General features: G+C 41.8%; 1 protein-coding gene across 1 annotated transcript; it reads left to right on the top strand.

Annotated features, from left to right (window-relative positions):
* The first annotated feature begins 16779 nt into the window (after nucleotides 1-16779).
* Nucleotides 16780-24402, top strand: fsta (follistatin a). The gene is made up of 6 exons (XM_010876967.3): nucleotides 16780-16974; nucleotides 18343-18534; nucleotides 18785-19003; nucleotides 19190-19414; nucleotides 20648-20878; nucleotides 22652-24402. Exons 1-6 carry the CDS (start codon nucleotides 16890-16892, stop codon nucleotides 22741-22743), a joined length of 1044 nt encoding a protein of 347 aa, XP_010875269.1. The 5' UTR covers nucleotides 16780-16889; the 3' UTR covers nucleotides 22744-24402.
* Nucleotides 24403-24685: the final 283 nt, after the last annotated feature.

Raw genomic sequence — 24685 nt, 5'->3', positions numbered from 1 at the left:
AGGATCACATCCTCCACTGCAGGGACCATATGACAGAATACAGGATTTAGGATCACATCCTCCACTGCAGGGACCATATGACAGAATACAGGATTTTGGGGTGTTTCTTTAAGCAGCCAGCAGAGTGTTTGTGTGTGAGGGGACGGATGGGGTTTCTAATACTTGTACATGAGTGTGTGTGTGTGTCCATGTTTTACTTCCTGACTGAGAACCAAAGGATCATTAACATGGAATTATAGTCTTCACTACAAAAGTAAAAACACAAAATACTTTGTTTACTTACTTTAACAAGGTTTATCTGATTTGGGGTTATGTGTAGGATTAGGGTTAGAATTAGGCTTGGGATTAGGGTTAATTTAAAATTTAGGAATTAGATGTAGGAGTTAGGGTTGGGTTATGGTAAGAGATAAAGGTTAGGTTACTGAGGTTAAGGTTAGGGTTAGGTTATGGTAATGTAACCCAATAGTATCCACTAACATGAATAAAAGAGGATTTTAGGCATTTGAATACCAGAGAATTTATTCTTCTCAATGGGTCTTAAGATATTAAATCCTTGAGTTGAGAAGAAAACCAATTTACTTGAGCTGTAATAATAATAAAAACAATAACACCCCTTGATAATTGTTCAAGGTGTATGTCAGTTTTTATGACTCATTTATTTACCTCTCAGTCACATTCACTTGCACTGAGTATTTAAAACCTCCTATAGTTGTGAACAACCTAAAACAATTTTGGACAAATGTTTTAAGTACCTCGTATTTAGAGAAAAAAATATATTCCAAAAATAAATCGTACAAATGTCCAAACAGAAACATTAAGCAGACAAATTGTTGTAGCGATCCCATGAAATCTTGAACGCCCTTAGTAAAAAATCACCAATAAAACAGCTACTCCAGCAATGAATTTAAGATATCGTGAAAATAATAAATGCTTCAAGCACATGCAGAAGTTCAGGCAAATATGCGTCTTGCTAAATAAGGCTGCAAATTTACAAGCAAAGATCTGTCCACTTGTATAGTAAAACACAACCTGGTCTACAGCTAACATATTCCAATGAAGGACTGAAACAACGTATGTTCACATCATAAAAGGAACCAACACAACATTACAGTGTCAATCCACTGTGCACAGTAATCCAGACTGGACGTTTGGTTATTTCATCTGTTCTTAATATCAGCTCTGTTAGCTGACTTTTTAAACTTTGAACATTGATGTGACACAGCAGCTAATATACCAAAAAATTATCACAAACCATATGTAAAAAATTATAATGTATGTTGTACTCTATCGCTTCTTGTTAAATGAGCCTGCAATATTATAAGCAACGATCTGTCCATTTGTATAGTAAAACACAACATGGTCTACAGCTAACACATTCCAATGAAGGACAGAAACAACTGCCATAAATCATACTATTACTGTAAATTGTAGTAAATGCAAACCTAAAGTAAATGCCCGAAATATACATTTAAAGACACTCCAATCTGTATGTGGGTTATAGTAAGGCATAAAGGTTAGGTTATGGTTAGGTAACGAGACCATACAACCAACTCCCAACGTTGTTGGGAATTAAGGGGCACAAGTCATCATTGTTAGGATCAAGGTTAAGGGTTTGGTGAAAAACTCCGGACCTCACCATGAGTGAAATCTACGTGTGTGTGCCTGCAGTTGGACGTGTTTCTCCCTGTGCAGTATTGATCCCTGATAGAATCTGTGACCTGTAGTGGTACTGTGACCTTTGACCCACAGTGGTGACACCTAGCCACTTTAGGGCCACCACCACGATCCTAGATCCAGTATCCTTGATCGACACAATGCAAAGGAAGCCTGTGTAACCAGACCACTGGAGAGGGGGTGATTCTCACCCAGCCCATGTTGGCCTGACGGTTTTGGCCAAAAAGGAAAGACGGGGGCTGACACATGAGTTGCTCTGGTTGATGAAACACCCCTTTTACACCCATTAGGCTTTGAGTCAACTTGCCCGCTCAACGTGGAGGTACCCCTAAAGGCTGTTATAATGTATGATGTGTTGGTCTAAGTCGATCGACGAGCCAGAAAACCATGCCTGCACAAAAAGCGATTTTGACAAAGAAATTGTACATAAGGGGAAACAGTGCAGCACTCAATTGAATTTCCAAATCTTGATGAGAATGATCTGGGCATGTATAAAAGTACAAAGCAAATAAAACTGATTCAGGTTTGTATTCCAAGTGCATTTGTCCTGCTAGCTTTCCAATTTGAGGCAAACCCAGGCAAGCTTACGCTTTTTTTCGGCAGGAGAACCTGAACTGCTTTTGCTTACCCTGAGAATGTCCACCCAAACTCAAACACACCAGCCCAGGGCCAGCAAAGGCCTTTCAAGGAGAATGTTCCCAAACTGTCAAGGACCTCCTCGAATTCATGCCAAAAGAGGAGCGGATGTGGGATGTCACGCAGACAGACAAAGAGCCTGTTGGAGCAAGTGACCACCATCAACAGAACAATCATGCCAGACACCGAGCAATCTCTTGAGGACGAAATAGGACATTAAAAACTGGCATGGAAGTCTTTGTGGGTTTCTGATGCGAGCTTGTACCCGTTGTCTGTGTCTAACAGGAACCTGCAGCGTATCTCATTTGCCACTAACAGGCAGAATAAGTAGTCACATCCCAATAGGACAGATTAGCTGATGCTAAAACCAGGTAGAAATAATTTCCCAATAAAAAGAAACCTGGTTCTTCAGAAAAGGGCAGGACACTGTTCAGTGAAAACTCCTATTGCTAGAGCACTAACAAAAAATGCCCAGTATTCCTCCAACGCAATTCTTTCAAATTTTGGCAAAAGACAAAGCATTGACAACATCGTCCACTGTTTTTACAACACATTCCACAGCTGGAAACCGATGTTTAGTCAACAAAACCATTTCCTACTTGCTCCTCGCACTGCCCGGCCACTGGTTTCCCTTTGGGGATGTGTACACGGTCAACCTAGACGACCCCAATCCATGGATGATGTTAGCTTCCTTAACAGAGGTGAGTCTCTTATAAAGCTCTGTAGCCTTTTGAGAACTGGTTCCCACCCACCTCTGGCCAGGACAGACGAGAGAAGGGCCAATGAATGGCGCTCATAGCCTGTGGCATGTCGAGGTGTCGGCTTGGCCATCGTGTGTACGGCCAGTGAGGGAGGAATCTCGGGGTGATTGTCATGCGAGGTAAAGGTCCTCCTGGGAACACATCACGTATCCCAGCATCCACTGGTCCCCATGACCTCGGTGTAAGTGCTCCTTCTCTTTCTCTTTTTCCTCTTTTGCTCTCGGTATACATCTTCCCACTCCCTCCCTTGTTCTCCTCCCTCCTTCTCCTCGCCTCACTGTCTCCCTTCTTCTCGCCATATCTCCCTCCCCTCCCTCTGTCTCGACCCCAATTGCTCTTGAGTGAAAGAAAGAAATGAAAGACCACAGATTTTTTATTTTTTTATGATCCCAGCAGCCACCAGAATAGAGCTGGTATTTTTCTTTATGGGGGGGGTCTCCCTCCCTCTTTCTCTCTGGAGATGTTCTGTCTTCCATCATATTGAGTAGCTGTCCTATCTCTGGCACAAAAGACAAGTAAAACATTTTTTTTTTAAAAGGTCAACAATCCAGATATATGTTTTTAGGTAGAACCCTTTTTGATTCTAGATAGATACGTATTACCTTCAGTGCAATGGGCTAAGTTTCTACCTGGAACCAGAAAGCTTTTACCTCAAATAAAGTTTCTACGATGAACTCAAACAGAGTTATTCAAATGGTTTCCTGCAAAGGGACAGTAGAATAACCCTTTTTGAATTTTTAAAAAAGTGTACAGAGAACAGGTCTGATGAGGAACTGCCTGAGTTCTGCAATAAAACTTCACAGCTGTCCAGATACTGCACAGTCCAGAACTATCTGCTGGTATCATCCATTTCCTTTACAAACAGGAAGTGAAGCGTGCTAAGTTATTTCTCTAGTGTTGGCTTCACTGAATTATGCTTGATGTTTTAGTCAGACAACACTTGCAAACGTACTGGTATTTCATACAATTCGGACGTACATATTAGTCAATGGTCTGTCATGCTAAATAGTCTTGCCTTGTAATGCTAAATTTCTTAGCGCCAAAGTGAGAAGAATAGACAGTTTTCCATCAGTGACACTGAATGATAATCTTTCCACAACTCATTCCAACAAGGACCATGTGAATGAAAGACTCGCCTCATCTATCATAACAGAGGTTATAGTATTCCACCAATCTTTCAACTGTCTTTTGCTCTCCTTCCTCACCCCTCTCTCCCCCTTTGTAGCCCTTTTTCTCTCCATCCCCTCCTTCCTCACCCTCTCTCTCCCCCTACTTCATCAACAGAGATGTAGTGGTAAAAAAAAAGGGGCAAACTATGAATTTCTCTGGATCATTTTGTAATGAAAAATCATAAATCAACATAATCGAAAAACGTATCACATTTGTAACCTGTATCAGTTAATTGCATTTGATGAAAGTTTACTGGGAAGGCCTAGTGTAGGTAATTAACCAGGTTATTAATCTGAAAACAATAATCTGGACTGATCACACATTCCACCGACATATTCACGTTCCTACTTCAATGTATTAGATAAAATATTTAGGCCTTTATTATCACTAAAACATATTCATTAATTAACACTAGTAAACATTTCACCTCTATCCTCTCTTTCTGCCCCACTGCTCTTTCTCAGTCCCCGGACTGTTTCTTTACTCTCTGTGAATACATTTTTTAAATTATAATTAATTGGCATGATAATTATATATACTGAATAAATAATCATTTGTTAATCCTTGAGATTTACAAAAACAGCACATTTTCAGTCTCTCACACGTAGCTAGCCAGTTTACTAGTTAAAAAACTAGCTAGTACGGTAGCTACTTAAACAGAGCTACTGCATTTTGTTAACTACTGTAGGTGGCTAGCCAACGAATTGAAATATCAGAAACTACAGCATTTTTTATTCACCATTTGATACCTCCTTATCCAAGAGCCTGGGTTTTTTTCGGGGGAGGCGAAGACAAGGAACTCAATAGACGTTTAAAAAAGTTTTGTATGTCTGTCATCTCTGTCTGAGTGAGATCAATTGGTGCTGCCAGCCCCCACTGGTTCTAAGCCGAGGTTGGGCAGTTCTACATCATCAGTGTATAGCGTGAGCGCGAATGAACGTAGTCTTCTGTTGGATAGATGAATAAGGGCACGCATGCAAGGCACATTGAGCATGCCAACATAACGAGCATACTTCGCGTGCCTGAGCAATGCTGGGTAGGTAAACGATAATGACTTAAATGAAAATGTGAGGTAATGCTGTTTCACAAACGCGTTTACCCATCCACTACAACCCCGTTCATCGCCCTCTCCCCCTCTACTTCCTCGCCCCTCTATCCCTGTTTTTCTTAACCTCCTCTTTTCTTTCCTCACACCTCTCTTGGCTCCTCCATCATTATGCACCCTCGGTCCCCACGCCTTTCTATCTAACCCCTCACCCCTTTATGACACCCGCCTCATTCCTTCCTCTCTTTCCGTACTAACACAGCCCTCTCTCCCCATTCACCCTTCCCTATGTCTCGCTATCTCTCCAGATGTCTTGGTCCTACCCTCATCTTGACGTCACCAGGGTTGATATTAAATAAATGACTGGTATTAAATAATGACCTGTCACTCACAATATGGGCAAGAGCAAGGAATTATGGGTAGAGAGCAAGGAATTATGGGCTGCGAGAGGCATAAATCTGGCCTGGGGCAGCGGGTACTGGGACGTCTGCCATGGCTTTGAAGATGATCCTGTCCAGAGATGACTTCCTAACAAAGACGTCTTAAACTAGGCTGGGTGTGTGTGTTTGTGTGTGTGTGTGTGTGTGTGTGTGTGGTGTATGTACGGTGTGCGTGTGTTTGTGTGTGTGTGTGTGTGTGTATGGGGTGTGTGTGTGTTCTTAACCCTTGCTAAGAATTATCTTCTCTCTTGACCCACAGTCTGTCTCTCTGTCTGTCTGTCCGGCCGTCTGTCTATCTGTTTGTCTGTCCGTCTCTCTATCTGTTTCTCTCTGTTTGTTTGTCTGTCTGTCTGTCTGCCTCTCTCTGCCCATCTCTGTCTATTTCTCTCTGTCTCTCTTGTCTGTCTCTCTGTCACTTTGTCTGTCTGTTGGTCTGTCTGTCTTTCTGTCTGTTATCGACCATACTATTTGCTATAAGATACTGTTATGTACCATACTTCCTCTACAATATTGTTTCATACCACACTGTTATCTACCATGCTATTACCTACCATACAGTTATCTACCATACTGTTCTATACCATAATGTTATCTACTATACTATTCTATGCCATACAGTTATCTACCATACTGTTCTATACCATAATGTTATCTACTATACTATTCTATGCCATACAGTTATCTACCATACTGTTCTATACCATAATGTTATCTACTATACTGTTCTATGCCATACTGTTATCTACCATAATGCTATCTACAATACTGTTATATACCATATTGTTATCTACCATAACATTCGGTATAACATACTGTCAATTACCACACTATTAGCTGCCATACTGTAATCTATCGTACTGTTCCATACCATACTGTTATTAACCATACTATTATCTACCATACTGTCCTATACCATACTATTATCTACCATACTGTTATCTACTATACTGTCCTATACCATACTATTATCTACCATACTGTTATCTACTATACTGTCCTATACCATACTGTTATCTACCATACTATTATCTACCATACTGTTATCTACCATACTGTCCTATACCATACTGTTATCTACCATACTGTTATCTACCATACCATTATCGACCATACTGTTATCTACCATACTGTTATCTACCAAACTGTTACCTACCATAACATTATCGACCATACTGTTATCTACCATACTGTTATCTACCATATTGTTCGCTATAACATACAGTTATCCACCATACTGTTATCAACTGTACTGGAATATACTACACTGCTCTATACCATACTGTTCTATACCAGACTGTTATCTACCATTCTATTCTCTAACAGTGTTCTCCACCATACAGTTATCTACCATACTGTTCTCTTATACCACACAATTCTCTACCATATTGTTCTCCGTACCATATTTTTCTATACCATACTGTCCTATACCATATTTTTATATATACCATCCTGTTCTATACCATATTTTCCATTTTTTACCATACCCTTTCCTGTTGTGAATCGCAATGTTCTCCAGCATACTTTAAAATACCATGACTTTTCATCCAATCTTTTTTTTCATCCCAATGGACATAGGTGGGCCATTAGAGCTGCCACGAAATCCTCCAGCACTCTGAGCACCTGCAGCTGAAAAGCATCTTATACCAATAAACTAGAGCTGTACACAGCAGAGGAGAGACTCTAAGAGAGATGTGCCTCCGAGGGAAATGTTTGAAATCCACTCAAACATATTCTGATAGATTACAGGACAAACATGCTCCAACAGCCTACCATCTAAGGTTCCCTCACCAAACACATGCACCACAGATAAAAACCAACCAGTCATTCAGCCACCCTTCGGTACAACAGCGCTCTAGTGCCCCCTATTGGATCAGCAGGGCATTGCACCCACCGCCCACCACCGACAACCTACCCCCGTCTCTCGCAAAGGTGAGCAATTTACTAATGAACAAACAAGCAGACAAATTGCTATTCTCCTCTCTACATGCCACACTTAATTTTCTGTAATTATACAGTTTATTAGTTTTCTCGGTTCAGTGGTTATAAAATGCTTTCTGCCTGTCTATCTTGGCACCATATGAAATGTCAAGAACAACCAAAGTCCAATCGAGGAACTCAATTCCATTAAGTAAGAACCAGCAGAACAGCTTGGGTTCTGTAATAAGAAAGTGTGTGTGAAATCGTGTGTGTGTGTGTGTGTGTTTACAGTGTACAGGGTCACTGCTGAGCAGGCCATGGTGTGTTTTTAATTGTATGAGGATGCATTCACTTTGTCATTGCTAATTATGGATTAGCGGTTTGCTACCACGGCTCGGTGGAATGGAGGGCTAATTGTATGCTGAAAGGCTATTGGAAATGTGACAACAAACTCCAGGATTGCAACAAGCCCACTAATAGAGAATGTGGGTTGTTGTTACTTCGTCTCTTATTAACTCAGATTGCATTATTTTTTTAATAGGCTTAAGTGGGAGATTTGATATGCTTTGTTTTTTGTAGTGGGGGATGTGGCTCTTACGTCTGTTGGCTCATAATGTACAGGAGGAGACTAGATTACTGGGTAATGTTCCTACTTTAAAATAACGTATTCACTTCCAATGCAGTTTTAGCTGAGAGAATCACTTTCTCACGTTACCCGGACAGGTTAGAGTAGAAAAAAAAGATTTTGATTATGATGGTAATGAAGATGATGATGGTTAAAAACAGACATCTGCCTCTCCTCTTGTTATTGTTTTTCTCGTAGGCCCTTTAAATAATGCTGGTAATGACGATAATCATGTTGATAATAATGACGATAATGACATATAAAATCTGATGTTGCTGTTAAATATCTCATGACAGTGTGGATGGCATGATAAAGATGGTGATGTATGTATCTATAGTAAAGATTATCTCTATGATAATAAGGATAATGACAATGATGATGATGCGATGATAAGGGTAATGATAATAATTACGGTAATGACGATTGTAATCATGGTAATGATAATGACGTTGAGGATATAGTAAATAATAAAAGTGATGGTAATGATGATGATGGTTAATAACAGACATCCCGCCTCTTCTATTGTTATTGTTTAGCCATCAGTAAACAAACATCAGAAGGTCAATGAATGGGCGGCCCATGGATCAATGCTGTGCTATGTGACAAAACGCTGCCAGCCAGCAGCTGTATGGATAGGACTTGATGTTCCATTAAATGATCGATGAATGCTGCAGTCACAACTTGACAGACTGGGGAGGGTGTGTGTGTGTGTGTGTGCGTGTGCGTGTGTGTGTGTGTGTGATCGATGCAGGCTGCAGCCGGAGCTTGGCAGACTGGAGGGCTAAATGCTCCCGTACATCAAAGGTCAGGATCTGTTAGTTCATTGGCAGAGTGATTAATCAATCAATACAGCACTGAGCAGGCACAGAGCTCACAGACGCAAACGCGCACAAACACACACACACGCAAACAACCCCCCCCCCCCACACACACACACACACACAGACAGAAGGCTCAGTAGGCCACAGAGAAACACTGCAGAGCCTTTCACCCAGGCCCGACTACTCTGGGATGTTGAATTAGTGATGTCTCCCAGCCTACAGACACAGCAGCCAGGGGCCTGGTTGATGAAGACCCTGTTTGTGTCTGGAGTTGAAGAGCAGCATGTGACATGTCACTCCCCCATCTTGACTTGGCACAATCTTTAGGGATGTTCTTCACAGAGACGTGCAGTCAATCAATCATTTTGTAAACCCCATTTTACATCAACAATTGTCACCAAGTGAATTACAAACACCCAGCCTGAAAATCCAAAGAGCAAGCAACAACAGTTAATGCACAGGGGCTAGGAAAATGTTGCCTAGCAGGGTCCAAACTTAGGAAGAAACTAAGAGAAGAACCAGACACTGAGGTTAAAACAGTGTAATTGATATAATTGATGATCCAGCATTTTACCTGACAGTGAACATTTGATAGGAAAAGATGTGACATACAGTACAAGTATAATTCTTCAATACTCCTAAAACACAAAAGTAACAGCAACTCTGTTCGATTAAAAGAAACAGTCTCCTTTCCAAACAGATCCCTTTTCTCCTAGCTCGTACCCCCCCCCCACCCCCTTCTCTCTTCCTAATACATTAGAAACAAACACAAAGTCCCGCATGTCCAACAAACCCTGCGTCCCTGTGTCTCCATCTGGGACTTCCAGTTACAACCCGCCACGGAGACCAGACCATGTCTGTCCCCGTCCAGCCTCACCGTCGGGCTGCGGCAACTGGACCGGAAGCACAAGAAAAAGAGCCTCCGAACAACGAAACAAAGTAATCTGGCCGGCGGTCCAATTGTTACTCTCACCCCCCCCCCCCCCCCCCACCCCACCCCCCCCCCCCACCGCCTCCCAAATGACGCCCTTCACCTTTGCATAGCGCAGGGCACTTGAGGATGGACACTAGTCTTTTCGCGGGGCCACCCGGGCCCTGCCAAAATGAGTACACTACACAGGGGATAGGGTGATGTTTGGGAGGCAGGGCACATAGAGGGAGTTCTGGAGCAGAAGTAGCTTTCTCAATGGACATCAGCCCGCGTGGGGTAATGGGAAGTGACACGGAACATAATGCACCAACTACAGCAGGCACTGCAACGCCTAATGGCTCATAAATTCAGGCCCCGGAGCACGAACTGTCAAAACTCAGCAGTGCACCAATGGCTAATGTTTTTCATCCATTTCAGAGGAGCAGCCCCTCCCTCCTTCCCAGCCTCCCGGCCTCCCTCCCGGCCCCCCCCCCACCTAGCATCACGCCCCGGCTGTAGCTTGCAGGCAAAGGGAAAGCCACACACAGCCGCATGGCTGCACACGGCCTGTGTGTTCGGGTGTGTGTGTCCTCACCCTCTCTGCCACTCGACGCCCCACGGTGAGGGGCAGCCACCCATGCTAAGAAACGTTTTCTTTTTAATTAATCAGGCCAATACAATGTCAGTCTGTCAGAAGGACACGGGCGGCAGTGCGGCCTAACTTCTAATCAATGGCACAAGCCAGATGCCTGGGCAGTCCATATTTTCCAAAGTGCAAAAAACCCTGCAAGCACTGGGCTCCCTGCGACTGACCCAACACACACACACGTGCACGCACACACACACACATATACACACAGTCCTAATAAAGGGGACGCCCCGGGGTGGGAGTCAGCCTGATCCGACCGCCTCTCTCTGTTCCTTCGCTGCCTACCCAGAAGGCCTCACTTCTCTTTTGTTCCCGCTTGCGGAGTATGAGGGCCTTTAGCAGGACCCAGCAGGACCCAGCGCCCATCACATCACACGGCTAACAAAGAGAGTCCAGTGACCTACAGTGAGGTTACCGTACTGGGTCAGAGGCTGACGTGAAATCCGGTCAGACGGCACGCAAGCAGCCCCTCAAAAAGGACACGACTGATTATAGAGGAATACAATGGGCCAGAATATAAAGCATTTCACCGTAGAATAATTTGGTGAAGTTGACCTACTGACAGTGACAAGTCAGTGAAACATAAGTGAATAAACACGTCATTATAATTCTGCTATTCAGTTATATTATGGATATAAAGCTGTATAAAATATTCCTGGTGTTGAAAGGCTAAAATAGATTTTAAACAGCCATGTGCACAATTATCATGTGGTCCCTGGGACATTCAGTTCATTGTACTATATTCCAATGCCAGGAGATGTTTTGGTCGATGGATAGCAGGCCATGATGTTGATGAATAACAGTAGGTTGTTAGCCAGAGCTTTTCAATCGTGTCTTGGCAACAGTGCAAGTCTGTTACAACAAGTACGTGGTCCTGTGTAGCTCAGTTGGTGTTTGCAATGTCAGGGTTGAGGGTTTGATTCTTGTGTATTGCATTTCAAGAAATTGCCTGCTAAATTGCCAAAATGCAAAAACATTTCAACATGTCGATTACTGTTACATTTAGGTTAGGATCTATAATGAACTTAGAAGATTTAAACATGTTACAAATTGAGAAATTAGTGCTAAGTGCCAGACAGGCTTATAGGCGTACCATTTACATCATCCATTACAACATGTTTAGTTTCTTCTATGGTTCTTCATTTACACCATCCGTTCACCATGTTTGGTGTCTTCTACAGTCCTTCATGTACACCATTCTTTACAACATGTTTTGTGTCCTCTACATGCCTGTATTTACACCATTAATTACAACATGTTAAGTATCCTCTACAGCCCTTTATTTACACCATTCATTACAACATGTTTAGGGTTTTCTACAGGCCTTTATTTACACCATTCATTACAACATGTTTAGTGTCCTCTACAGACCTTACTTTATACCATCCATTACATCATGTTTATTGTCTTCTACAAGCCTTCATTTTCACCATCCATTACATCATGTTTAGTGTCTTCAACAAACTTTCATTTACACCATACATTACAACATGTTTAGTTTTGTCTATGGGTCTTAATTTACACCATCCATTACAACATGTTTAGTGCCTCATAGGAGCCTTCATTTACACCATCCGTTACATCATGTTTAGTGTCCTCTACAGGCCTTCAATTACACCATCCGTTACAACATGTTTAGTGGTTTCTACAGGCCTTCATTTACACCATCCATAACATGTTTAGTGTCCTCTACAGGCCTTAATTTGCACTATCCATTACAACATGTTTAATTTCCTCTACAGGCCTTCATTTATTCCATCCATTACAATATGTTTATTGTCTTCTCCAAGCCTTCATTTACACCATCCATTACAACATGTTTAGTGTCCTCTGCAGGCCTTTATTTACACAATTCATAACAACATATTTAGTGTTTTCTACAGGCCTTTATTTACACCAGGCATGACAAACATGACTTCAGTTGTTGGCCTATGGGACAATCAGCAGTCTGAGATGACTCTGATAAGAAGTACCTGTTTGGCCATTTCAACTTGTGTACTACGGCTGTCATTTGGCTTGGATACTCTGAGGCACTTCCTGCTCTTCTACTGACCTGATATACTTCAGTTTCCAGCTAAGCCTCCACATCAATAGAGGCCATTTCTAAGTAAGCCACAGCTGTTGTCACCTTGGCTGGTCAAACACTGGCTATTCCTGCTCCATATTGACCTGCTGCTAAATTAACAGACAGATGACTCAGATTGATTATAGCTAGTTTTAGTTTTCCTCTGAAATAAGATATCTTCTTCTCAGACCACTGTGGGCCTCAAACACACACATCTACTCATGGGAATAGGGCCCAGGCTTTGATCAATGTTGCGGGTGCATGTGAAGCCCAAGAGAATCAAGATAACACACTGTCCTTGGAGTAGAGGTTGACACGGGAGGGGAAACCATTCCTGTTCTAGGCTAAAAGTGCCCAACCCCCCCAACCCACACACACACACACACGCACACAAACAATTGAAATTGCTTGCGCATCTAACCTTCGAAAGAGGACCATTCTTTTGCATCTGTGAAAACCAAACTAAGACCAATGCTGCCCTCGTCTGGCAAAATGGGGAACCGCATAATGACATGGAACTGTGTTTTTTATTATTCCTAAGCAACTGGAAAACAGTCTGTTAAAGACGTTGACATGAACAGAATCACAGTTCACTGCACACACATTGAAATCTACTGTGACTGCTCACACAAAGGCCTACTGGTTAGACAATGACTGCCATCATGTTATCATAGCTTCAATAACAGGCCCTGCATCCCTTAACCAGAGCCTAATTGTGTTACTGATGCTTAGATGATACCTCTATGAATTTAGTGAGTAATAACTAATAACTCCTTGTTACTACAATTACAGTATAGTAATACTCTGTTTCACACCTGATATCCTCCACACCTGTTTGTCAGAGTCCCCAAGTTTAAGTTCAGATAAAAAGAGAGGTGCTGAAAACTGAACCAACAAAATGATACTGTTATATTCCATAGTTTTGGGGAAAAGGGCATTAGAAATTATCATATTTGCGATCGACAGTCTATATGCAACACAGTATAGCTTATATTCAAATGTGTTTGCTTATCATATCTCTGGGGCTGAATGAAAAAAAGAAAAAAATTATACTTTCATGAATCACAAAGTAATTGTTGGACTGTCTCTCTATGATTGTCGGCGCAAGGCCGGGGGGAGACATGGCTAAAGAACCCCCAAGAATAAGACTAGCACCCCCATTAAAAGGCCCAAGTATGATGACACAAGCTTTGACCAGTCAACTAAATGTTTACTTGCAGGTTCCCTCACGGCAGTGTACAGACAATCAAAACAAAAGAGTACATAAAGAGTACAAAATACCAATAAATATAGTAAAGTGAATGAAGACCAGGACACAAACATGGAGTAAAGTTTTTGTGTATCAGATGAGGATGTAGGGAAGTTTAAATGGTACTTTAGTAAACAGTAACATAGTCTGAACATTATTAAATAGTACAAAGAAGTCCAGTAGCATCACTTATGAAATGTGCATGTGGTAAGAAAGTATGTGTGTGGGTGAGTTTAAGTGTGTGTGTGTGTGTGTGCGGGGGGGGGGGGGGGGTTGATTTTGTTTGTGTTCTGTGCAGATGTGAGTGTGTTGGTATGGGTGAGTGTGTGTGAGTTCACTTGGGTGCTTGTGGTCAGTAAGTCCAGAGCGCTGATTCATCTAATGGCTTGGAAACTGAACCTGTCTGTGCTTGCTCGTGTGGGATCTCATGCTTGGACATACCGACCCGTTAAGTCCCATGGTGGTCATTGTCACGGTCAGGAGAAACTCAGGACAGCACAGTGTGCATGGGACGGTCCACATGAAAACCTCTACTTGTCAAAAGGGGTATGGCATGAACACCAAGGGGATTTCAAACCGCCAAACAAAACATTTTAGTTGCAAAACATTTCATTAGCAGAACGAAACGGGGAAGGATTTACCAGAATTTGTCTAAGACATTTGGTTTGGAGGAACAAACACACACAGAGGGGTGGTGAATGTGTCATTGTTTGGAAGGAATCAGGGTCAGTAAACCGAGTATAATACATCTCTGTAGTTAATGTGTTGATGTCCATACCTGAACCATGTTACAAGTAAATTCAACGGGTTATAGTTTTATAAACTAATTTAACAGATTCAGCTGAAGAAGAAAAAAAAACACTGTGAATGCCTTGGGAACCATAAACATTTCATTACACTTGTAGGCTGCCATGGTGATCATCGGGAGGTTGTCAAGAAAGAAAAAAATCGATTTGTAGGAATGTTTTCTATTGTACGTTTCATTACATTTTAATTTACACTTCATTTATATTCATGAAATACTATACACGGCTGGTGAGCTACAGCCACAATGAATCGCAAATCAGAAGTATCGCGGTATGTAGTATGTAGTAAGTAGTAAGACGCTTTCTTGTGTGAATCGGAAGTAGTATGCTGATATGTTCGACCGGCTGACAATTAGTCTGAAATACACCAGGAATGACTTGCACATAAACAGGGCCATAGCTACTGTATAAGCAATGGCTTAGGTTTGTATTGTTTATTGTGGGGGTCAGGGTCAATGGATCCCAGGATTTTCACTCTTTTCCCGGCGGGGTCACAATGACCTGTCTGTAATATTGGGGCGTTCATTATTGGCTTTTCCATAATTAGGTAGCATTTCACAATAGAGTTTATCGTATACCATTGTAATGGGCTTGATTGTATAATCTTATACATCCAAAGTCAGGTTAGAAGGGCAATTTATTAAACTTTGACTGGGTAACTGTTGCAGGCTGTGCATCTTAAACCGATGTTGACATTTCTTACCACTAGATGTCAGTAGAGTATTGGTGCAATTTAGTAAGAGTGCAGCTCCCAGATGGCTGCATGAGCAGTTGTGTAGGGACGTGTGTGTGTGGGGCCCTGATACAAAGATAGTCAAACCTAAGAAACAGGTACAAGCTTATGGCCATTGTTTGAGGGAAGTGTGAAAAAATGTCCAGGATAATAATTATACATTCACCATGACCTTTGAAATGTCAGAAGACAGATGCAAAACCACAAACCTCCCTCATTGCCAGGACAGTTGTATCACCGGCGCTCAGAAGAGGTCGCTCGCGGACCTGTCGTGTCCCATTTCTGTTGTAGGGAAGATCTGATGTCCTAGTCTAGCCTATAGACTATTTCATTCAATGAAATGTAATACTCTCCTTTACACTGAAGCTTCTTCGAAAACAGCGTTGGTTATATTTATCATATTGACCTGACAGAGAGACCCAAACAACTGTCGTGTCTCTTCTAATATTAGCATCCCTCCCGGTACTCTGACATCTATTACTGTCATGTTGCCCGGAGAGAGGTCATTCATTCCAACAGACAACTCTTATTAATGAAAGAATAACATTTTAATAGGCTGTTGGTGGAAAAAATATCAGTTTTCACCAAGTAATTTGAAGTTGTGTATTAGGCGTCTGTAGAATCGAAAGAACTGTCTGTTTTATCTGAATTAAATACTGAACTTAAGCCTGCCATGGCACACATAAATGGTTGGTTATTTACAATTACAGTTACACCAATTGGTGTCGGAAGGGATCGTTTTTCTTTGAACGTATTAGAAGTAGTTAATGGTTGCCTATTAGGTCTATCTTTACAGCATTTGTCTCATCCAGACAAATCTTGATTAGCCATAAATTGTTATCACACAGGCCTGAGAAACCAATTATTACATGTATTTAAATATTGATAAAATGCCTTTTGTTAGATGCTTTTCCGTTTTTAAATACATTTATTTTCGCCCCAAACATCTCCCAAAAGTATTTCTCTTCCAGTCTTGTTGCTCATCGGTCCAACGTTATTCTCAAACTTCTGCTAGCTTAAAGAAAATACCCCAAACAGAATGCAACAAAATACCATCAAATAAACGTTTACGAAACTAATGTGTTCGTACAGAGAAAGTTGCGACTAAAGATGTCACCTGATAAGTAATGAAAGAAGTTTGGGGGGGAATCCTTCTTCCCCTCTTCCTTTCTCCCCCTTTCCCCACCCCCACGGAATGGAAGACCGCCCACCACAGAGACCGTACGACCAGAGACCCCTTATAGATTTAAAAAGGGAGGCTGCATTCTCAGACTGACATTCATTCAACACTCACTGCCACCTTAAGCAGATTACTGTGCGCTAGCGGCTAGTGTCAATATCAATACCTTGATCACTTGTATCACTTTGTGCCCGGCACCATTCGCAGGATGCTACAGAAACTCCAGCTGCACCCGGGGATGATTCTATTATTGATATGGCTCTGTCATTTCATGGGAGATCAAAAAGTACAAGGTATGTTATTCATATTCCAGATATAATGACTAAAATAAAACACAAATACTGAAACGTGTATTGCCAGTTCAGCTTATTTCGACTGCGCCTTGACGTGAATTCGGAACGTTGACAAGAGTTTCTGAGTGTTGCACACTTCTCCTAGGGAGAGTTCTGCATTCTTTCCATTCGGTTTCAAGTTGCTCACTGTCAGACAGTGCGTGTGTAAAATGACTGTCTACCGAACAGGTGCCGTTAGGGTCGTTTCAAAGAGATGTTATTGTTGTGGTTTTCTACTCCACACTATAGATTTCAACCCATAGATGTGTGTATTGGCAAATGCTCGCAATGTCAAAATATGTATCGTAAAATAGTCTATTTGGCGTAGCCTATTTCTACTTGGCACTGCCTATTTCTTAGTTTTACGGATTTACATAGCAGGTACCTGGAACGTTGTAGGCTAAAAGCCTACTGTTGCTGTATAACTGTCTCAGAGTAAGAGTTTGAGTGCATGGCAGATAGAAATGTGCTCTGGATCTGGCTCAATCGCAAATTTGACTTATATAACATGTAATGTAGCCTACATAAGCATATAAATTGCAAAGCTATTAATGTATCCCCAGAGAACTATTTGCCATAATGACGTGGGTGCTCTGCAAAGGGACCACATCGTACAACATTAAGTTTTCTGACCCAGAAATTAATGTAAACTATTTAAACAGTTTAAGGTGTAGCCTAAAAAAGTAACGTTTAAGCCTTTTATAACTGTACGTGTTTTTAGACACTCTTAGTTCGTTTAGTATAGCCATTACCAACCTGTCTATTGGGGAGTCAGTCCAAATATGTGCATGGCTTATACTAGATATTTAGAAGAAAGTTTAGAAAACATTGCATTACGTTCCAGCAACAATAAATCAAGAATTTCAAGAAAACATTTATGTTATGGATGAGGTCACAAGGGATATTTGATGATGCTCACAGCCCGACAGAAAATGATACACAATCAACTAGATTGTACCAGTGTCTGCGCTTTGACTCAATTAACCAAAATAATATTTCCATGATTGGGAAGTAGGCTATTTTGTTAATTGTTCTATCATACCGACTGGCAATATTTAAAAGGAACCTCTGTTAGGATAGAACATTCGCGTTGCTTTGGAAAAAACTGACCAAATATCTAAGGAAAGAAGTGGAGTGAGAACGCGTGGGAGAGAGAGAGCGAGAAGAGGGGGAGATTGAGAGCGAGAGAGTGGGACAGGAGTGCGAGGTTGAAAGCGCGTTTAAGATAGTACAGGCTAGGCTGCACGTGTTGTATCTGTCTGGGTCAGGTCAGTTAGCGGCTTGGCTTCAGACTTTAATGCGACTGTGCTGTTTTATGTTGTTTTCCAGCGGGTAACTGCTGGTTACAGCAAGGGAAGAACGGAAGGTGTCAGGTGCTTTACATGCCGGGGATGACCCGAGAGGAGTGCTGTAGGAGCGGGAGGCTAGGGACGTCTTGGACGGAGGAGGATGTTCCAAACAGCACCTTGTTTAGATGGATGATCTTCAACGGCGGAGCCCCGAACTGTGTGCCATGCAAAGGTATGGGAGTGTTCACACGATTCTCTCATGGCTTCGCGGTTTCGCAACATTTCCCGTGGTTGTTTTGGAGTGCACGTTTTCTTTATAAACACAGCCTCGTTTATATTCGTATACATGTCAGCGCAAATAAATTGAGACTAATTTGGGCATTGGCTACTAGAAGTCGTTTAACCTAATTACCCTAAGTTATATCGGTTTGCCATAGCTGCATTTATATACTTGTATGACTTTGACAATCTATGCACTCCAGAAACGTGCGACAACGTGGACTGTGGACCTGGAAAAAGATGCAAGATGAACCGAAGGAGCAAGCCGCGCTGCGTCTGCGCGCCGGACTGCTCCAACGTCACTTGGAAAGGGCCAGTCTGCGGTTCGGATGGAAAGACATACAAAGACGAGTGTGCGTTGCTCAAGTCTAAATGTAAAGGCCATCCGGATCTCGATGTGCAGTACCAGGGAAAATGCAAGAGTAAGTAAAACGGCCGGTCGTTGCGAAAACCGAAAGTAGTCCTACCTAAACATGCAAAGCTAGGTAACGGTGATTTGTGTTTTATTTCGGATGATTGTCAACTGATTTTCAAACTATGATTCCGTTGGCTTCTAACTCAGCAAATATGAAACATCATGTTCACTGGACTTCCTTTCCAATTGATAGAGACCTGTCGGGACGTCTTATGCCCGGGAAGCTCCACCTGCGTCGTGGACCAGACAAATAACGCATACTGCGTGACGTGTAATCGGATCTGCCCTGAACAGACGTCGCCGGAGCAGTACCTGTGCGGTAACGACGGGATCATCTACGCCAGCGCATGCCATCTGAGGAGGGCGACGTGCCTCCTTGGCAGATCCATAGGAGTGGCGTATGAGGGGAAATGCATCAGTAAGTTGGCTTTTGAATTTGGAGAAACAGCGGAGCAAAAGTATAGCAACAACTGCACCATAAAACAATCTCACTTCTCTCCCCCGCCCAAATCCTAAGAGATGTCTATCTGGGTTTCTATCTGGGTTTCCCAAACCGCTAAGTGGGGCTACGTTTATGGCAACCTTGCACTTTACACTTGACTTTTCTGTTTCGATGCTTTTAAAAACTGGTTGAATTTCCTTTTTGAGCCTGTTGTTGAGATACTGCATGCTGAAAGTAACTGTCCTGCATCAAATGCGTTAGAATGTCCAATCATATAGTGTACCCCAGGACATTTTCGATGTAGTTATTTTTTTCCCTTTAGATTGTTTTGTATGGTCCTGTGTACATTTAAACAAATGCATTTTGGAGCCTCCAAGGGTGCTAATACACACCTGTAGAGTCCAGGGTTAGGATTTGGACAGGGTTGCTTTTGCCATTCACTCATTGCCTCACAATTCCAAACTCTACAGTACTTACAATATTGCCTGAAAGTGGTCTATACCTCATAGCCTCTTGCCAACATTGGCATGTTATTTTAAGTATTTTTCTTCCAACTTTTGACATACTTTGGTTGTAGGTTATCAGAGCAGTGAGGAGGTTATCAGAGCAAACCCACTGAAGCTGTGAGGGTTATCAGAGCAGACCCACTGAAGCTGTGGAGGTTATCAGAACAGACTCACTGAAGCTGTGGGTGTTATCAGAGCAGACCCACTGAAGCTGTGGAGGTTATCAGAGCAGACTCACTGAAGCTGTGGAGGTTATCAGAGCAGACCCACTGATGCTGTGGAAGTCCTGCTCCATCTGTGAGGCATGGCACTGAACTAGGCTGTAGTTGTAACAGTTTGCAACATGACGGAAATCTCATTGTTTCCTGATGTTGGCAGCACCAACCACAGCCCAGCTGGGGCTTTGATGTGCTCGTCTGGATACTTCAGCACACATTAAAATATTTCTTACATTTCAGCCATTTAGCGGATGCTTTTATCCAGAGCCAGTTACTGTAGAGATTAGGGTTACGAGGGAACAACGACAGATTGTTTGGGAGCTTTTAAACTGGCACACTTTTGGTTACTTGCCCTACGCTGTAACCACTAGCCTTACATATGATTAGGCTAAACAGCCATGTGTCCATGGATGCGCACCAAGCAGCACTGAACAGCATTCATCTGATCAGTTGTCTCCCTTCTTCTGTCCTCCCTCTGGCTCCAGAGGCGAAGTCGTGCCAGGACATCCACTGCGGTGGTGGGAAGAAGTGTCTCTGGGATGCCAGGATGAGCCGGGGCCGCTGCTCCCACTGCGAGGAGGCGTGTCCGGAGAGCCGGGCGGATGACACGGTGTGTGCCAGTGATAACACCACCTATCCCTCAGAGTGTGATATGAAGCAGGCTGCCTGCTCCCTGGGGAATCTCCTGGAGGTGAAGCATTCAGGATCTTGCAACTGTAAGTAATCAGCGCCGAGCAGAAGACAATTCCATGTTCCTTCTCAAGAACAGTTCCTCATTGTAACCACGCCAGCCCTGTCTCGTCTTGAGCCCCCTGCCCCCTCTGCAAACTCCTGCCCCGCCCCTCTGCAAAAGCCCCACCCTCCCACTGGCCCACTCACCTGACACCCGACACAGCTTATGCATCTGAAAGGACATGAGAGCGGTAGACTTTGCATGACTTGTCTGTGCTGGCTTCTTGAACTGGTTTTTTTTTGCATATTTTTTTCTACATAAAAACAAACTAAACATGAATAAACAAAATGTATCAATAGGTAAAGATGTAGCTCAAAAGAAGGCCCTTTTTATGTTCTTCATGACTAACCAGTTTATAAGTGTATGTCGAGACACATTTAAATGGTTAGAAAAATTAAGGTATTATACAGATTCATATTTGCTCCTTGTGGTGTTACGTGATCTGCTCCTCATGAGCAAGTTGCCCCAAGTCATTTATTATTATTATTATTTGTTTTTACAGACAGATATTGAAAACCTTTAAATTCCACAGTGTCATTTTCATCATGTATTTATGTTTTTTTTCTTCTCTTTGGCTGTAATCAACCAGTTCAGAAACACCCGTGATGGTCCCGCAAACTGTAATATGAGTCAGAATATGAAAATAGTTAATTCATAGAAGGGCGTAAGGTGATTGTCACATTGGGGCCATTTGATTTCATAAACCTTCAAAAAATGCCTGGTAAAAAAAAGCATAAGGAAATTACAACTCAACACAGGCTACCTGTTTTTACCGCTACTTTGTTGCCATTCCTTATTCTTAAATAACATGCCCACTTAACTGGTCATCAATGCTTTCCAAATTCTAGCAAAATTACCTGTTGATCTACATTCCCACTTTGGAATACTTCAAATTATAATCTAAAGACATAATTGTATTATAATCTTGATGAATGAATCTTGATTTCCTCAACCTCACTACGTTTTTAGACCCCGGCAATGCATTTCCACAATCTCTGTACCTCGAAGTATCAGTATGTGTTCATTGTGAGTTCAAAAGGGGAACAAGGTCACCTCATGGTGGAGGAAAAAAGTGTCATTTTACAGTTAGATGAATAAGCAGGAGAAATGCTCATAGAAAAATGTTCTTATTTGTCTGTGTTTTTGCCATTCGAAAATTAACATGTATAGTGTCTATATGCGCTGACTTCTGGGTGTGCTAATTGTGGTGAATGTGTGGCTGTCCGTCCGTTTGGATGTGACCGTGATGGCCTGCCTGTCGTTCTTGTTCTTGCTTATGCCTGTGTCGCTTTTTAATTTCCAAATGCAAAAAAAGTATTCTGTAGAAATACCCCTAGCTGTGTGATTGGTTGGTCTGCCTCTGGACCTGCATGGTGGAGGTCATTGGTTAACCTGCCATCATTACAGAGACACTGCAGCTAATGGCAGCAACTCTCCTTCTATCTGTGACAAATGGAGTTGTGAAAAAATGACAGAGACAATGAAAAGAAGCATACGTTCCTGTGTGTTTCAGGAATTTGCTGCCAAAAAAGACTTCAGCCACTGACCCATCCGATTATTAATTACCACCCCCTTCCCCTGCTTCACCAACGTCCCCCCAAAAATATGTGACGCCTCCCAACATTTCGAGACAGTGATCTGGCTTTATGACAAGATAGTGGCTTTTGAGACATTTAGTGAATATTCTCCTGCTCGTTTGCTGTTGGCTGTTGTGGTTATAATTTATACAACAGCTACCATATATTCCCCCATTTAGCTATTGCAGAAGACCCAGAGGAAGAGGAGGAGGACCAGGACGATCAGGACTACATGGTGCACATCCGCCTGTCCTCCCTATTGTATCGATAGACTACCCTTCACATCTACCTGTCCTCCCTATTGTATTGATAGACTACCCTTCACATCCACCTGTCCTCCCTATTGTATCGATAGACTACCTGCCACATCCCCCTGTCCTCGCTATTGTCTGAATAGACCACCTGTCACCTAGTCCATCTGCCTGGTGCGTTGTAGGGACCAGACCTAGTCTATAATACTGCTCTGGTAGGTACTAGAGACCAGGCCTAGTCTAACTGCCTGCTGGGTTATAGGGACCAGGCCTAGTTTATCTGTCTGCCTGGAGGGTTCTAGAGACCAGGCCTGGTCTATCTGTCTGGTGGGTTCTAGGGACCAGGCCTAGTCAATCTGTCTGGTGGGTTCTATGGCCAGACTGTAAAGTATATGTAATTTAGTAGATGTGTATGCTTATTTATTTTATTAAAGAAAAAAAGGAAGTATACATATTCAGTTCAGTTCTGCTAGATGTTTTATTTATACCGTGTTTTGTGTTTTTATAATTTATACATTTAACATTTTCAGGCTTACTATCTACCATGTTGTGTCACCACTTGTTTGATCTGTGTTATTGTCCTTTTTCTCCTTTTCTTTTTTATTATGAAGAAATATATTTGTCCAAAGAGAAGCAGTGTTATTTATTGTGTAAAGTATCCGTCTTCATTCTGCCAGCTGTAAATGGCTTCAATCTTCCCTGAGCTGTACAAACCTGCTTATCTTTTCACTGTCAGATTAATATCTTTACTCTCACAGATGTCTATCGTTAGCACACTGATGCATGTTTAGCCTGCTGTGTGTTTATTTATTGGGGGATCTATCGAATCTGTCGATCATTTATGTACAGAAATGTTTCTGGTTTTTGTTTACACATTATAACTGACCAAAGTCACAGTGCGGGGTCAGTTCCATTTCAATTCTAATCAATTCAGGACATAAAACAAATTCAAATTGCAAATGTCCATTATTGAAATAACACTGAAGATAATTCGATTTTGAATTGATTCTGAGTTGACTAGCATGCGAATGGAATGGACCCCAACACTGCACAAGGATTCTCTTACTGGTAACATAAAGGTACTTTATAAACTCAAATTTTAGAAGATATATTTCTGGTTTTGCCCACCCCGTTATCATTGTCACACTGTTGCTTGTCAAATCCACAAGGAGTGGAGGAGGGAGGGGTGTAGAAGCAGCCTATCGTCTGGGGATATAGTGGTAGGAAAAAATGAGCCAAGTCACCTGTGTTACTTTTCTACAGTGTATCTCCCAAATGGAGATGTCTAACCAGATATCATTCAGTGGGAGCATTATATTATGTTTTAAATGTTTGAACATAAATGGGTTTTTGGGACAATACTTGATTTAGTCCAAAATGTGCCATGAACGTATGCTGCCAATGTTTTGCTCCATATTGCTCACATGTCAATGCGATGATATACAGGAGAACTTAACACAATATCGAACCTAATCCGTTTGCTTTTCTCACTGTTGCTGTTGTTGATGTTATTGTTGTCAGATTGCATTTTTATTTTCGAATATCGCAAGAGAAAAACAAAATCAGTTTAAGTATATAGTTTTGTATTTTTTATGTAAATGTCATATGTACATACAAAGTTTGATGGTATTTGTACAGATATGAAGAGTGAATCAATAAAATGTTTTTTTTTTCCTTAACTGTTTGTATTTACTGATCACCATTACAACCAATAATATACAACTGACTTTTATCAAACTATTTAACATTTTAGATCTTGACTTACCTTTTAATAATTGGCATTTAGCACACACATATAAAACATTTTTTTATTGCATTCATCTTTTTACCGTTTAGCATGGTATTAGACATTTGGACAGACAACTCAGTTAAGATTTCTCCCGCAACAAAGTGATCTTTTCACATCAGCTAGTTTTCAGAGCAATTAGTCAAATAGCAATTAGTAGAAACATATCAGAATTT

Source organism: Esox lucius, chromosome 13 (assembly GCF_011004845.1).
Source record: "Esox lucius isolate fEsoLuc1 chromosome 13, fEsoLuc1.pri, whole genome shotgun sequence".
NCBI lineage: Eukaryota > Metazoa > Chordata > Actinopteri > Esociformes > Esocidae > Esox > Esox lucius.
Note: the sequence above shows the minus strand (reverse complement) of the source record. Positions and strands in the feature narration are given on the sequence as shown.

What these genes read in the sequence shown, in the direction of transcription:
- fsta (XM_010876967.3), top strand. Translation starts at nt 16,890, where the DNA reads ATGCTACAGAAACTCCAGCTGCACCCGGGGATGATTCTATTATTGATA. An exon ending in GTATGAGGGGAAATGCATCA is followed by an intron (nt 19,415 to 20,647) that starts GTAAGTTGGCTT and finishes CTCTGGCTCCAG; the next exon opens with AGGCGAAGTCGTGCCAGGAC. An exon ending in GCATTCAGGATCTTGCAACT is followed by an intron (nt 20,879 to 22,651) that starts GTAAGTAATCAG and finishes TCCCCCATTTAG; the next exon opens with CTATTGCAGAAGACCCAGAG.